General features: G+C 36.7%; 1 protein-coding gene and 1 pseudogene across 9 annotated transcripts in view; both read left to right on the top strand.

Moving 5' to 3' along the window:
* BIRC6 (baculoviral IAP repeat containing 6) overlaps positions 1-14,486 on the top strand; it is a 226,587-nt gene that overhangs the window by 94,751 nt on the left and 117,350 nt on the right. For all 9 annotated transcript variants that reach the window (XR_007150730.1, XM_047851564.1, XM_047851566.1 and 6 more), the window contains 7 exons: positions 318-455; positions 1,985-2,112; positions 5,516-5,647; positions 7,709-7,924; positions 8,511-8,694; positions 9,318-9,473; positions 13,439-13,572. Coding sequence is in view for 8 of the 9 variants with exons in the window: in XM_047851564.1 (XP_047707520.1) it covers positions 318-455; positions 1,985-2,112; positions 5,516-5,647; positions 7,709-7,924; positions 8,511-8,694; positions 9,318-9,473; positions 13,439-13,572 (1,088 nt within the window). In the remaining variant the exon portion in view is untranslated. The remainder of the gene's footprint in view (positions 1-317; positions 456-1,984; positions 2,113-5,515; positions 5,648-7,708; positions 7,925-8,510; positions 8,695-9,317; positions 9,474-13,438; positions 13,573-14,486) is intronic.
* Positions 11,296-12,753, top strand: LOC125161702 (60S ribosomal protein L4-like; annotated as a pseudogene).

Here is a 14,486-nt window from a genome sequence, read left to right as displayed (position 1 = left end):
AAATTTAGTTATCTGTAAGTCTTAGACTAGGACCTTACACCTTATTTCCTAATTTATAAATTATTATCTGTTGGATTCAACCTATAACTAAAATCTATTCTCATACCATAAAGCATTTGTCTTCCATTACATTCAGTATGTTCCTCAATTTGGCCATAAGTTCCAATTTTGAGGCTTATTATAAGTAAATGTTAATGTTAGCAATGATACAGTATATTTTAAATTTATAAAATGTCTTATTGCATAATTGTCTTCTCAGACTTCATTAGAACTCTTAGAGTCACCTGATTGTTTTTTTCCCTGTCATCTCTTCTTAGGAGTACTGGATATTCCCATGATCAGTTGGGTTGTTATGCTGGTATCCAGGTTGTTGGATTATGTGGCAACTGTTGAAGATGAAGCAGCAGCTGCAAAGAAACCTTTGAATGGTAAAGACAGGGAAAGGTTTCTGACAGGTATCAGAATTTTATAATAATCTGTTGGTGGGGATTTTGAGTGAGTACACAGTTGTTCCAGGACTGGCTATTGGCCTGGAGATTACAGCTGTATGTAATTTATCTAAAGTAAGAATTAAATATACCAGGAATCTGTTTTAAGGGTAGAATTTATTTTTGAAGGGCTTTCTGGACAAACCCCTTATCTGAGCATGACTTTTAATGTCTAAATACAACTGTGTCTTTCATGAGGTATTTCCAGGCTCATTTAAACACTTTCTAATACCATACATATCAGTGAATTTATGAATAGGAAATCTTTGTTATTTTAGTATAGTGTGTCATTCTATTTACCATTATGGAGTATAGTTCTAATTGACTATAAGGAGCTTTTATGCTTAGATATGGAAATTACCAGATTTATTTATTTTTTGTTTTTGTTTTTTATTTTTTTGAGTTTCAGTCTTTCTCCATAAACTTTTGGGGCATAGAAAAATTTAAAAGTTAAAAGAAATCAAGCTGTAAGACAAATTATTTTCTTCCTTTCTTCCAACCTAATGACACTTTTCCTAAAGGTTTTGGAATAGCTGCATCTTATATCTAAGTGCCATAAAATTTGAATTTTATATATTGTCAGGACCATAGTGTTAAAAAAGATCCCTCAGAGTGTTTTCTAGATAAATCAATTGATTATCATTTGATAAGTCAAATGGGGCCCATTACTTTTGGTAAAAGGGTGGGATATTTTATTCATGTAGAGAAAATATGTTTTAAATATTTAGAGTCTTTGGCTCAATTTACTGATTTATGGGATATAGAGGTATCTACAATTATATACAACTGTCATATAAAGTTGGAATATTACAGTATTGAAGGTCTTAGTTTTTATTTATATCATTCAGATAATATGGAAATGCATTGGCGGAAGACATTTTTTGTAGGTTTTGAAGAATTTGAATTGACTAATGGATATTAGAGAATAGGGAAGATATCTTTAGGTTAAGCAAGCATGAACAAGTAATTGGAGATTACTTCAGGGGTGGTTCAGGGGTGGTATTGAGCCTGAATTGAAAAGAAGAATGATACTTAAAGTAATAGTCTGGACACGTTTTAAAAAAATGAGAGTAAGTCGAGCTACACAGCATAATTTTTGAACCGTTTACCCTTATTTTTACATTTGTAAAGTCAGATTATTGAACGCCCTCTTTTTGGGTCCTTGCATTAATGTATGGATTTGACATAGGCACTAGTGAGCATTTGTTGTTTGAATTGAGTTACATCAGTGCTGTGTTGTACAAAGATTAATCTTAAGCAACTATGGAGAAAGATGGCTGTTTTCTTAAAGGGAAGATTGGAGACAGAGAAAACTCTGATCTTAAAGTCATTTAGGATCTGGATTAGCCTTTCTAGGGTTATGTCTTACTACCAGTTTCCTTAAAACTGCTTTGTTGTGATTGACTTGTTTATAAATTTGTGTTTTCTAGGTGTGGAAAATACTTTAAAACCACATTTAACAGAATTATTAATAAAATGTTTTCTTGCTCTTATAGGTAACCAGTGGAGTTTTATTAACAATAATCTGCACACTCAGAGCATAAATAGGTCTTCCAAAGGCAGCAGTAGCCTTGATAGATTATATTCCAGAAAAATCAGAAAGCAGCTAGTTCATCATAAACAGGTAATTTTCAATGTACTTTTAAAATTTTAATGTTTGAGAACATTGCTTTTGACATTGCATGAGATAGACTTACTGTCAGATCTCAGGTATGATATTTAATGAAGTACTTAGGGAAATTATTTAACAGTTGTGAGACAGAGCTTCCTTATTTGTAAGATGGCAACAGTTTGTAGTTTACAGATTTTTGGTGAGGTCCTTTAAAGTGTCTACCTCTTTACATCTTTGTTTCTGCCATTCTAAGTGAGAGGCTGTCATTTTCTTTTGTCTAGTTAAAAGGCCTCTCACCCTTTTTGTTCTCAGTCATACGTTATCAAATCATTTCCTTCTCCAATTCTCAGTAGCTTTCAGTTGACCTGTGCATGCAGTTCAAAGTCCTTAACATGGCTTGATGGTGTCTATCATCTGCTTCCTCTTTGTGCCTGTCAGGTTTGAATTTTAGTCTAGCCCTACTGAATTTGGGTTCATGAACCACCAGTTTTCTCATCCAGGATTTTAGTATGCGGTGAGTTTCCTCCCTTACCATGTAGGATAACCTAACTTACTAGGCATTAGTTCAGGCATTCTTTTATTTTTTTTTTAAGTTTATTTATTTGTTTTGAGGGGGCGAGAACGAGCGAGCATGAGCAGGGGAGGGACAGAGAGAGAGGATCCCAAGCAGGCTCCATGCTGTCAACGGAGGGCCCACGCGGGGCTCGAACTCAGGAACCGAGACCGGACCTGAGCCGAAATCAGGAAATGAGGAGTCGGGTGCTTAACCAACCGAGCCTCCCAGGTGCCCCTCAGGCATTAGTTTATATTCACTTCCTCAAAGAGGTCTTCTCTGGTTTCTGAATTAGGATAGTACCCCATACAATGTGTTTCACATGTGTCTCGTATTTTTCCTTTCATTATATTCATCATAAATTTTGGTAGTGTCTTTTGTTAATATGAGATTTGTGTGTTTCGCTGTGAGTGAATGATTTCTTGAAGTCTTGTTAGGAGTCATGCAGAGTGCTCTTTTTTACCTGCCTTTTTTTTCCCTCAAAATGGTATTTTTGAGATTCATCCATATTGAGTATATCATTGATTCTTTTTATTCTTGAGTACTCTTCCATGAGTGTTCCAGAATCTGTTTACCTATTTTCCTATTGATGAACACTTTAGTGTTTTTTTTTTTTGAAATACAAATATGCATGTATGTTTCTCTGATTAACATGCAAATGTTTGCATGTACACACATTCAGTCTTTCTTTCACAGAAAGAAGGTCATGTATTAGAATGTGGTTTTTGTTATAGGACATCTGTGCATATATCTGGATTTTTTCTTACGTGGTTCCATGATCTCTCTTGAAATTACACATAAAATTTGGTCCCTGTGCATTGTACTGTGTAGAAGTGAATTTATAGCCGACATCAGATTCTTGTGAGCCATTGCTTTATTATTATCATTTTTTTAAAGGGGTCTTTCTCTTTTCTCTTACAGTATATGCCAGGTTATATACTATATCCTTGATACCTAGAATGGAGCCTAGTGTCTTACCAATAATTATTTGCATAATTGATTTAAACTGTAATGAGAGTTTATATGAAAATCCTTAGGATCTGGCAAGTTTGTGAAAGCTTTGGGCTTTTTTAAAAAAAAAGGACTTAGCACTAAATTTTAGGTTTCACTTATGTTTTTTTTGACTAAGCTGTTTGATCTTTTGCAAGAAAAATGATGTGAAGCTTTTCTCTCAGCTTTTTTTTATTCTTAACGAATTGTGTGGTAATAATTTGCATCCTTTTGAATTCAGCTAAATTTTATTGAACACTTAATGTTTATGTTTGCTGTGTTTAATTTAGAATATGAAGATGGAAAGTAAAGCTAGAATATAACCCAGTGGGTTTTCCTTAGTAAAATATTACTATTTTATTCTTTACTGTGAAGGACATTATTGGGACAGTTGGTAAAACTTAGAATGGGGTGTGAGGCATAGTTGGTAGTAGTGTATTAGTATTATTCTCTGATTTTGATGGTTTTATTATGGTTTGCAGAAAGATTTTGTTTCTAGGAAGTACATACAAAAGTATTCAGAGGTGATTGGCCATCAGGTTGCCAACTTATTCTCAAATAGTTGAGAAAAAAATGTCTTTTTTGCAATAATTAAAATTGCTGATTAAGATTGTGATTGTTTTGAAACACATTAAAATTATGTATTTTTTATTGTAATTGTATTTATTGTAGAGGTTTTAGAATAGTTTTCTGAAAATACTGATTTATGGTAGTTCTCACACACATATGTTGATCATCTAATACATGTGCATACTGGTTTTAATTTATGATATGTTTTTCTTCATGTATGGAGATTATAGCTAAGTGGATATTTCTTTATAGTGTATTAATTTTTCACCCTGATAACAAAAATCTATCAAAAGTAGAAATTTTGGAGATGTTGTTTGAAGAAGTAGGTTTAAGTTTTTAACAAAATATTCATTTATAATCATGACTATTACCTTCTAGTGACTTTGTATTTAGAATAATATTCTGCATATATGGCTATATGGGGATGTGGTGAAGTCATTCAGTGGATTTTTAAGGCCTTCCTGTGCAGAATTTTGTTCTTCTTTGTTTTGGTCTGTTTGTTCATTGGTACTGACTGGTGGTTGCAAGGGGTTGGAATTTGGGCAGATGGGATAGGAGGGATGTGGGGTGGGCAATATAAAAGAACAACATGAGGGAACCTGGTGGTGATGGAACTGTAGTGGTGGTTCATGTGTCTATACATATGTAGAATTCTATACAAATAAGATAGACAAACACAGACATACACTTTTAAAAGAGTAGAAGTGAAACTAGAGAAATCTTAATAAAATTGGTGTATTTTAACAATGTCAACACTCTGATGTGGTATTATAGTATAGTTTTACAAAATGTTATCACTGGAGGAAAATGGGTAAAGTCTACAAAAGGTCCCTGTTATTTCTCACAACTACATATCTACAGTTATCTCAATAAAATTTTCAATTAATAAAAAATATAGGTATTCCAAAATTACACTACTTTTGAGGGAGATGGCCATAGAAACAAAGCTGAGAATATTATACAATAAAAATATTTCCCCGCATATTTAAAAATACTTCTTGCCCTCCAAAAAAATACCTATCAGTCAATCTCATTAGGGGCTTACATAAGAAAGTCTTCCATTTATTTTCCTTTTCCCAGGGGTAAGGAATTGGTTAAGTCTAGTTAGAACATGGACATAACAGTCAGGATTTGGAAATGACTTATCAGCAGTGCAGTTAAAACTAGAACTTGAAGGGAGTTTTTTATTCCATTATTTGAATGTATTAAATCTTTGAGGTATATATTAATTTACTTTGTTGTTTTTAACACTGTTAGCTTAATATAGATTAAAAAGATTAACCTTTTTTTTCTTTCTTTAAGCAACTTAACCTATTAAAAGCTAAACAGAAAGCTTTGGTGGAACAGATGGAAAAAGAAAAAATACAAAGTAACAAAGGATCATCATATAAACTTCTGGTAGAGCAAGCAAAACTAAAGCAGGCTACTTCAAAGGTATGATCTATGCTTTTTAATGTAATTATTTTGGAAAAGTCACTTTTTCTTTTAATATTTTTAATTGAGTAAAGTATCTTTAATAATAATTTAAGAAACTTAAATATATATTATTCAGTTTATCAACAGAAAGATCTATTATACCCCCCCCCCCTTTGTGAGGGAAGGTAGCTTTTAACTGAAGGAAATACATGATAAGTGTGGATTTACAGTATGTTTCCAGTGTGCTTTACATTTATTTATTTATTTATTTATTTATTTATTTATTTATTTAATGTTTTTTTTTATTTTGAGAGACAGAGAGTGCGAGTATGGGAAGGGGGCAGAGGGAGAGAGGGAGACACAGAATCTGAAGGAGGCTCCAGACTCTGAGCTGTCAGCACAGAGCCTGACTCAGGGCTCAAACCCACAAACCATGAGATCATGATCTGAGCTAAAGTCCTACGTTTAACCTGCTGAGCCATCCAGGCGCCCCCTGGTGTGCTTACTTTAAAGTGGATTGTGTGCCACTAAATTGAAGATAAAAGATTCAAGGAAGTGTATAGTTTAGTTAATGTGTTCTTTCTTTTATTTTTTATTTTTATTATTTTTTTTAAGATGTATTTATTTTTGAGAAGAGAGAGATATAGAGCATGAGCAGGGGAGGAGAGAGAAAGAGGGAGATACAGAATCTGAAACAGGCTCCAGGCTCTGATCTGTCAGCACAGAGCCCAACGTGGGGCTTGAACTCACGGACCATGAGATCATGACCTGAGCCGAAGTTAGACACCCAACCAACCGACTGAGCCACCCAGGCGCCCCTTAATGTGTTTTTTCTAAGTGAAAGTCAATCCTGTGATTTGTAAATAAAAATTTTAAATATAACTTAATATTTTTTTTTTTATTAAAAACTTTATTTTTGAGAGAGAAAGAGGCAAGGCAACTGTGGTGGAGAGGCAAGAGAGAGGGAGACATGGAATCCAAAGCAGGCTCCAGGCTCTGAGCTGTCAGCACAGAGCCTGAGGTAGGGCTTGACCCCGTGCACTGCAAGTTCATGACCTGAGCGAAATCAGACAGTTAACTGACTGAGCTACCCAGGTGCCCCAGTTAATATTTATTTTTTAATTTGGGGGCGGATAACACATATAGCAGCCAATTTTGTTTATTGTGTTTCTTTAAATATGAAGTTATTATTCCATCAGATTTTGAAATAACTTGAGTTAATACTCTATAGTTGAAGTTATGTTAATAGGTTTATCATCCACCTTTTCTGAATTATGTTTTGGGTGTTTTGGTAATTTTTTTTCAAGATGTTGGATTTGACCCAATGTAGCCTTAATGTAGAATTTCACTTTTTGGAAATGAAAATGAAAGTCTTCCATTTATTTCCCTTTTCCCGTGGGTGAGGAGTTAAGTCTAGTTATAACATGGAGATAACAGTCACGATTTGGAAAGGATTTATCAGCAACATAGTTAAAACTAGATTTTGGGGCACCTGGGTGGCTCAGTCGGTAAGCGTCCGACTTCAGCTCAGGTCATGATCTCAGGTTCATGAGTTCGAGCCCCGCATCGGGCTCTGTGCTGACAGCTCAGAGCCTGGAGCCTAAAACAATTAAAAAAAAATTTTTTTAATTAAAAGAAAAAAACAACTAGATTTTGCAGGGAGTTATTTATTCCATTGGTTGGATGTATGAAATCAGAAAGTAATAATTACTTTTGAAGCTTACAGTTTATCTAAAATTTTGTTCTTTAAAAGTTGTAAGTTTTCTGAAGTGGCTATTTTCATCTATAAATAAATTTATAGTGAAAGAATGTTTACTCGGTAAACAATGATTTAGGGGCACGTGGGTGGCTCAGTTGGTTAAGCCTCTGACTTCGGCTCAGGTCATAATCTCGTGATCCATGAGTTCTAGCCCTGCGTGGGACTCTATGCTGACAGCTCAGAGCCTAGAGCGTGTTTCAGATTCTGCGTCTCCCCCTTTCTCTGCCCCTCCCCCGCTCATTTGTGCATGTGCACATGTTCTCAAATATAAATAAACATTAATAAACACTGATTTAAATATTGTAAATTTCTCTATGCAGCACTTCAAGGATTTAATTCGGTTACGCCGGACAGCAGAATGGTCCCGTTCTAATTTAGATACAGAAGTTACAACAACAAAAGAAAGTCCAGAGATAGAACCACTTCCATTTACCCTGGCCCATGAACGTTGTATTTCAGTAGTGCAGAAACTTACTCTGTTTCTTCTCTCCATGGATTTTACATGTCATGCAGATCTTTTACTTTTTGTTTGTAAGGTAAGTAAACTGATAGGTGTAATTTATAATTACAGACTTAGAGGGTAAGAAAAAGAAAGACTGCAGTCTTTGATTTTTGATTAAGAGAAATAATAGTGCTTTTATTGGTTTGCTTTATGTAATTCAGGTTTTTATTGTGCCTTGAAAAATTGAAAAATAGATTTCTTAGTAGATGTGATTTCTATTTTTAACCTAGTTAAAACTCTAATGTCGATCTGAAATGCCTATAAGGTAGGTATGTCTATCCTCAACCTACCTTTTTCTATTAATTAAAACAGTAAGTACACAAATAAGTGTCAAATTATCGTAATGAGGGGTTTTCATGCCCTGAAGGCTTTCTTGTAGCATATTCATTGTTCATAAAAATTATTTTTAGCCATTCCACCAGGATTTTTAATGAGATTTTAATATTTGATCCATGAAAATACAGTTCTTTGCATTTTATCTCAAGCAATTATTTTGACAATGAAAGCATATGTCATTAATGACAACTATTATTCCAGCTGTTTGTTTTTGGAAAAAACACATGTAATTGATGTTTAAATGTATGGCTTTATAAAATGTATGGCTTTATAAAATATTGCAGGTTCTGGCACGCATTGCAAATGCCACGAGGCCAACTATACATCTGTGTGAGATTGTGAATGAACCCCAGCTGGAAAGACTGCTATTACTTTTGGTTGGAACTGACTTCAATAGAGGAGATATATCTTGGGGTGGTGCTTGGGCTCAGTATTCCTTAACTTGTATGCTACAGGATATATTAGCAGGTTTGTCTGGATTTATTTTTCATAAGGTATGTCCAAATTAGCTGGTCATGGCTTGAATAAGTAACATTTAAAAGAAACTGTAACCCAAAGTGTGAAAGTCTATTTAATGTATCAGTAGCAACCATTTGGAATGACTTTTGTATTTAATTATGTTGGCAGTTGTGATAAATGTCAAGTCTTTATGGAGGAGTTATGTTAACAGGAACATTAGAGATAGTCTGTTTCATTATTATTATCAGCAATGGGCTGCTGTTCTTTATGTGACCTTGAGGACTCTTTGTGCCTCATTCCTTTCATCCATAAAATAAGGATAATAAGAGTACCTTCCTTATAAAGTTGTTTTGATGAATAAGTGAGTTAATATAGGTAAAGGGACTATCATAACTCCTGGTCATATTATACAGTTTGTGTTTTCTACTCGTTACTTGTCCTTAACACTTGAGGTTAGAGCGGTGGGTCCTAGCATTTGCACAGGTAGGTGAAGAATCTTTTGCCTCAGTCTTTCATAGGTGGTTGAGCATACACGCTGTCATTCTCTAAACTGGAGGAAAATATGCTTTCATATGATTTGGATATTGGCTAACAAATTATTAAAGCGGTTATGGCTCTTTTCTTTCATACAGGAGAGCTGCTGGCTCCGGTAGCGGCAGAAGCCATGGAGGAAGGAGCAGTGAGTGATGACGTAGCTGCAGCAGCTGGTGACTCTGATGACTCCCTGCAGCAGTCTTCAGTTCAGCTGCTGGAGACTATAGATGAGCCTTTGACACACGATATAACGGGTACCTGCACCTTCTTTAAGTTTTGTTTACTGAAGGTAGCCTTTGCTCTCTTTCTCTCTCTCTTTTTTAATGTTTTATTTATTTTTGAGAGAGAGACAGAGTATGAGCAGGAGAGGGGCAGGGAGAGAGAGAGAAAGAGGGAGACACAGAATCTGAAGCAGGCTCCAGGCTCCGAGCTGTCAGCACAGAGGCTGACATGGGACTTGAACTCATGAACTGTGAGATAGTGATTTGAGCCGAAGTCAGACGCTTAGCCAACTGAGTCACCCAAGCACCCTTGAAAATATATTTCAAAATGCAGAATTTTAGTGCAGCAAAGAATTTACTTATTCATTTATTTATTTATACATACATACATACATACATACATACATACATACATACATACATTTATTTTTGAGAGACAGAGAAACTGAACACACATAGGGAGGGGCAGAGAGAGAAGGAGACAGAATCCAAAGCAGGCTCCAGGCTCCAAGGTGTCAGTACAGAGCCCGATGTGGGGCTTGAACTCACAAACTGTGGGATCACAACCTGAGCTGAAGTCGGACACTTAACCAACTGAGCCACCCAGGCGCCCCTAATTTTTATATTTTTGTATTAGGGTTTTGGCCTTAAATATGATACATTAGTTAAATATGATAAATATGTTTCGATTCTCTGAATGAATGCTTATTATAATAAAATGCTATCCTTTCATAATACCCTAGTTATTTTGAGATGGTCTGATTTGGCTGTGTTGAAGAAAATATAATCTAGAAAACAATTAAAGACCATGTATTAGTAAAGATGGTAAAGTTAAAGACTACTACTCTTTAAGATCCAGCCTTTTTGGTGTATTCTTTTTCTTCTTTCTTTGTTTTCTGCTGCTTTAAAAACTGTATGTGTATCTTAGTTTGTACAATTCTTTGCTCCTTCTTTTTTTTTTTTTTTTAAGTTTATTATTGTTTTGAAAGAGAGAGAGCATGCACGCAAGTGGGGTAGGTTCAGAGAGTGAGGGAGAGAGAATCCCAAGCGGGCTCTGTGCTGTCAGGCATGCGGCTTGATCGCATGAACCATGAGAGCATGTCCTGAGCCCAAATCAAGAGTCAGACACTTAACCGACTGAGCCACCCAGGCGTCCCTGCTCCTTCTTAAGAGTCTAGTTATTGTCCTGTATGCTACAGGTGCTGTGGTCATTTCAGCCGTTTGTTATTCTTCAGTCTTAGGTGTTGTAATAATTTTATCCTTTTTACCTGATAATCCTTGTGTCTGGAATAGACTTCCTCCTGTTTTTTCAGGATGGACTCTTGATCTAAGATTCACATAAACCTTGTCCTCCTCTGAAAAGCTTTATCCAGCAGCAGCGGCAGCAGCAGCAGCAGCGTTGGGGACTCTGTCTTTGCTGCTGCTTTCCACTCTAGATGGTCTCTGGTAGCACTCATCATGCTGTAGTTGATTAAATTTCTGCAGTGTGTCCTCACTTTCGAACTTCGATTGATGTATTGGAGAGCAGATATCTGTCTTCACATACTTAAACCCTAGAACAGGCTGGCATGTGGTAGGCATTCTTTAAATAAATGTTGAGGGGCGCCTGGGTGGCTCAGTCGGTTGGGCGGCCGACTTCGGCTCAGGTCATGATCTCGCGGTCCGTGAGTTCGAGCCCCGCGTCAGGCTCTGTGCTGACAGCTCGGAGCCTGGTGCCTGTTTCAGATTCTGTGTCTCCCTCTCTCTGACCCTCCCCCATTCATGCTCTGTCTCTCTCTCTGTCTCAAAAATAAATAAACGTTAAAAAAAAAAATGTTGAATAAGAGTGTGAGAAGGATGGGAAAGTAAGGTTTATTGTAAGGCATAGCAGGCTAGTTAGGAATTTTGAGACATCTAAGAGCCTAATATTTCTGATTCAAAGTAGAAAAGTAAGGTGAATAGCAGCTTTTCCTGTAGGAGCTGCTGGATTGAGAGGAGCATGGCCCTCTCCTCTCCCTGTGATGGTGTGTACTTGTCCACTGATTCCAGTATACAAAAATGTTACTTTGCCTGCTGTGTTCAGGGCTTTCATTTGACCTGATACCATGAACTTTGTTCACACCAGCTTTTGCAGAAACAACATATAGCCCTAAGCTGTTGGTGATTTAGCAGGTCGTCACCACCCGTCCTGAGTTTTGGGGTACTGGCAGAGCTGTGGCTCAAATTCCCAGAGTTCGAGATGGTGGGACTCACTGTTCTGGCCAGGGTGCTTCTGGAAATATATGTCTTGCATATTTGGCCTGCATGTTTGTACCAAACAAAATGTGGCACCCTTGGTGCAGAGTGAACATAGCACAGAAGCGACAGGCCATCTGCTCTGCCCTGGCTGCCTCAGGCCTGCCAGCGCTGGTCATGTCTATACATCATCGTATTGAGGAAGTTCCCGAACTTCCTTTGGTGGTTGAAGATAAAGTTCAAGGCTACAAGACGACCAGAGAGGCTGTTTTGCTTCTTAAAATATTTAAAGCCTAGAATGATATCAGAAAGGTTATGCCTCTCAGCAAATGAGAGCTGGGAAGGACACAATGAGAAATTGTCATTGTATCCAGTGTAGGGGACCCTGCATTATCTGTAATGAGGACAGTGGTATCATAAAGGCCTTCAGAAATGCCCCTGGAATTACTTTACTTAATGTAAGCAAACTGAACATCTTGAAACTTGCCCCTGGTGGGCATGGAGGACATTTCTGCATATTTGGACTGACAGCGTCTTCTGCAAGTTAGATGAGCTGTATGGCACTTGGCATAAGGCTGCCTCCCTCAAGAGCAACTACAACCTTCCCATGCACAAGATGCTTAATACACATCTTAGCAGAATCTGAAGAGCCCAGAGATCCACAGAGGCCTCCAAGTACCACACAACAGGAGTCATTGCAGAGTCCTGAAGAAGAATCCACTGCAAAACCTGAGAATCGTGTTGAAGCTAAACCCGCATACACAGACCATGTGCCGGGACACCATTCTTTGCCAGGCCAAGAATCACAAACTTCGAATGAATAAGGCAGCAGCAGCTTTGGAAGCCAAATCAGATGAGAAGGGGGTTCCAGGCAAGAGGCCTCTGGGAGGGAAGAAAGGAAAAAAGGGCTATTGGTGTGAAGAAGCAGAAGAAACCTTTGGCAGGAAAACCGGCTGCAGCTACCAAGAAATCAGCTGCTGAGAAGCAGCCTGCAGAGGAGAAATCCACCACAGAAGAAAAGACGCCTGCTTCATAAAAACTTAAATTTTCTTATTCCATAGATGTCAAATCATTTTGGATAGCTAATTTTGAATAAAGATCAAAGGCAAAAAAAAAAAAGTGAAAGTAGTCTTACAACTTAAATCTTTGCTTTTCACTTTAATACTGGGCATCATTTCCTAAAATAGTGGATGTAACATAATGAATTATCTACTGGAGGTAATAAAATGAGTAATACTCATTCTAGAAATGGTTAATGATTGTTTTCAGTAACAAAGTTTTGTCCAGCATGATTCAATACGGGCTAATTGCTAGGAAGTCACATATTACCACCTTGTGTTTTGGGGTTTTTGTTGTTGTTTTGGGGTTGTTTTTTGTTTTTTGTTTTTTGTTTTTTGTTTTTTGTTTTGAGAGACGGACAGAGAAAGTGCAAGCAGGGGAGAGGGAAAGACAATCTTAAGCAGGCTCCAGACCCAGCATGGGGCCTGACACAGGGCTCGATCTCACAACTGTGAGATCATGATCTGAGCCAAAATCAAAAGTGGGACTCTTGACTGAGCCACCCAGGCACCTCTGCATCATGTTTTTAATTGTATGTTTATAGATGGATACATTTTTCATAATTAATAGTGTTTAATTGTCAAGTATAAAAATTTAGAGATGTTTATGTCAGTGGAAACATGTTACATACAAGTGAAGTAATTTTTTCTGAAATTAAAATCAACATATTAGTTAAATTTTATGTTACATACATCATCAGCATAATCGTTTTCAATTGTTTGAAGGTGCACCTCCTCTTTCTTCTTTGGAAAAAGATAAAGAAATTGATCTTGAGTTACTTCAAGATCTAATGGAAGTTGACATTGATCCTTTAGATATTGATTTGGAAAAAGATCCTCTTGCAGCCAAAGTTTTTAAGGTATGATATACTATTCTTCGCAATTTAAATATTTCATTTTATACTTTTGGCTTATTAATCACTTAAAACAGGAAAGTATACCTGTTTATCACTAAATGTAATTCATTATTCATTGTTCTCAAAATTCATTAACTTGCAATAGATCTTATAGTAGTTTTTTTTATAATATAGATGGAGTAGTATAAGGAACACATACCCTTTTATTAATATAGCCACTATTATTGTCATATGTATTAGTAAGAGCCACTAATAGGCTTGGGGAAGTTTAGTTATGGATTACTCAATTTTAGGCAAGGCCAGTGTATTGCAAGTTCTACTTCTGTGTTAGCCTCAAGTTTTTCTAAAGGAGATATACCTCTAATACTTTATATTGCTTCTATTTATGTATAAGAGAATTTTTTTTTTTTTTTAAGTTTTAGTTATTTTGAGGTAGAGTATGAGTCAGGAAGGGGCAGAGAGAGTGGGTGAGGGAGAGAATCCTAAGCAGGCTCCACACTGTCAGGAGCCTGATGCGGGGCTCTAACTCATGAACCATGAGATCATGACCTGAGCTGAAGTCGGATGCTTAACTGACTGAGCCACCCAGGTGCCCCGAGATTTTTCTTTAAGGATGCTAATTATCTCTCAGATTCTAATAGAATCTCTCAGATTCTAAGTTTATTTATTTTGTGTGTGTGTGTGTGTGAGAGAGAGAGAGAGTAAGCACAAGTGGGGTACGGATAGAGAGAAAGAATTCCAGGCAGGCTCCGCACTGTCAGCACAGAGCTCCATATGGGGCTCAATCTCAAGAACTGTGAGATCCTCACATGAGCTGAGATCAAGAGTCAGATGCTTAACCTACTGAGCCACCCAGGTACCCCTCTCTCAGATTCTAAATAAATAAGGTACTTCTAGATTTTGGTATCAAATCAAGA

Source organism: Prionailurus viverrinus, chromosome A3 (genome assembly GCF_022837055.1).
Source record: "Prionailurus viverrinus isolate Anna chromosome A3, UM_Priviv_1.0, whole genome shotgun sequence".
Classification (NCBI taxonomy): domain Eukaryota; kingdom Metazoa; phylum Chordata; class Mammalia; order Carnivora; family Felidae; genus Prionailurus; species Prionailurus viverrinus.
This window is presented reverse-complemented; position numbering and strand designations above follow the sequence as displayed.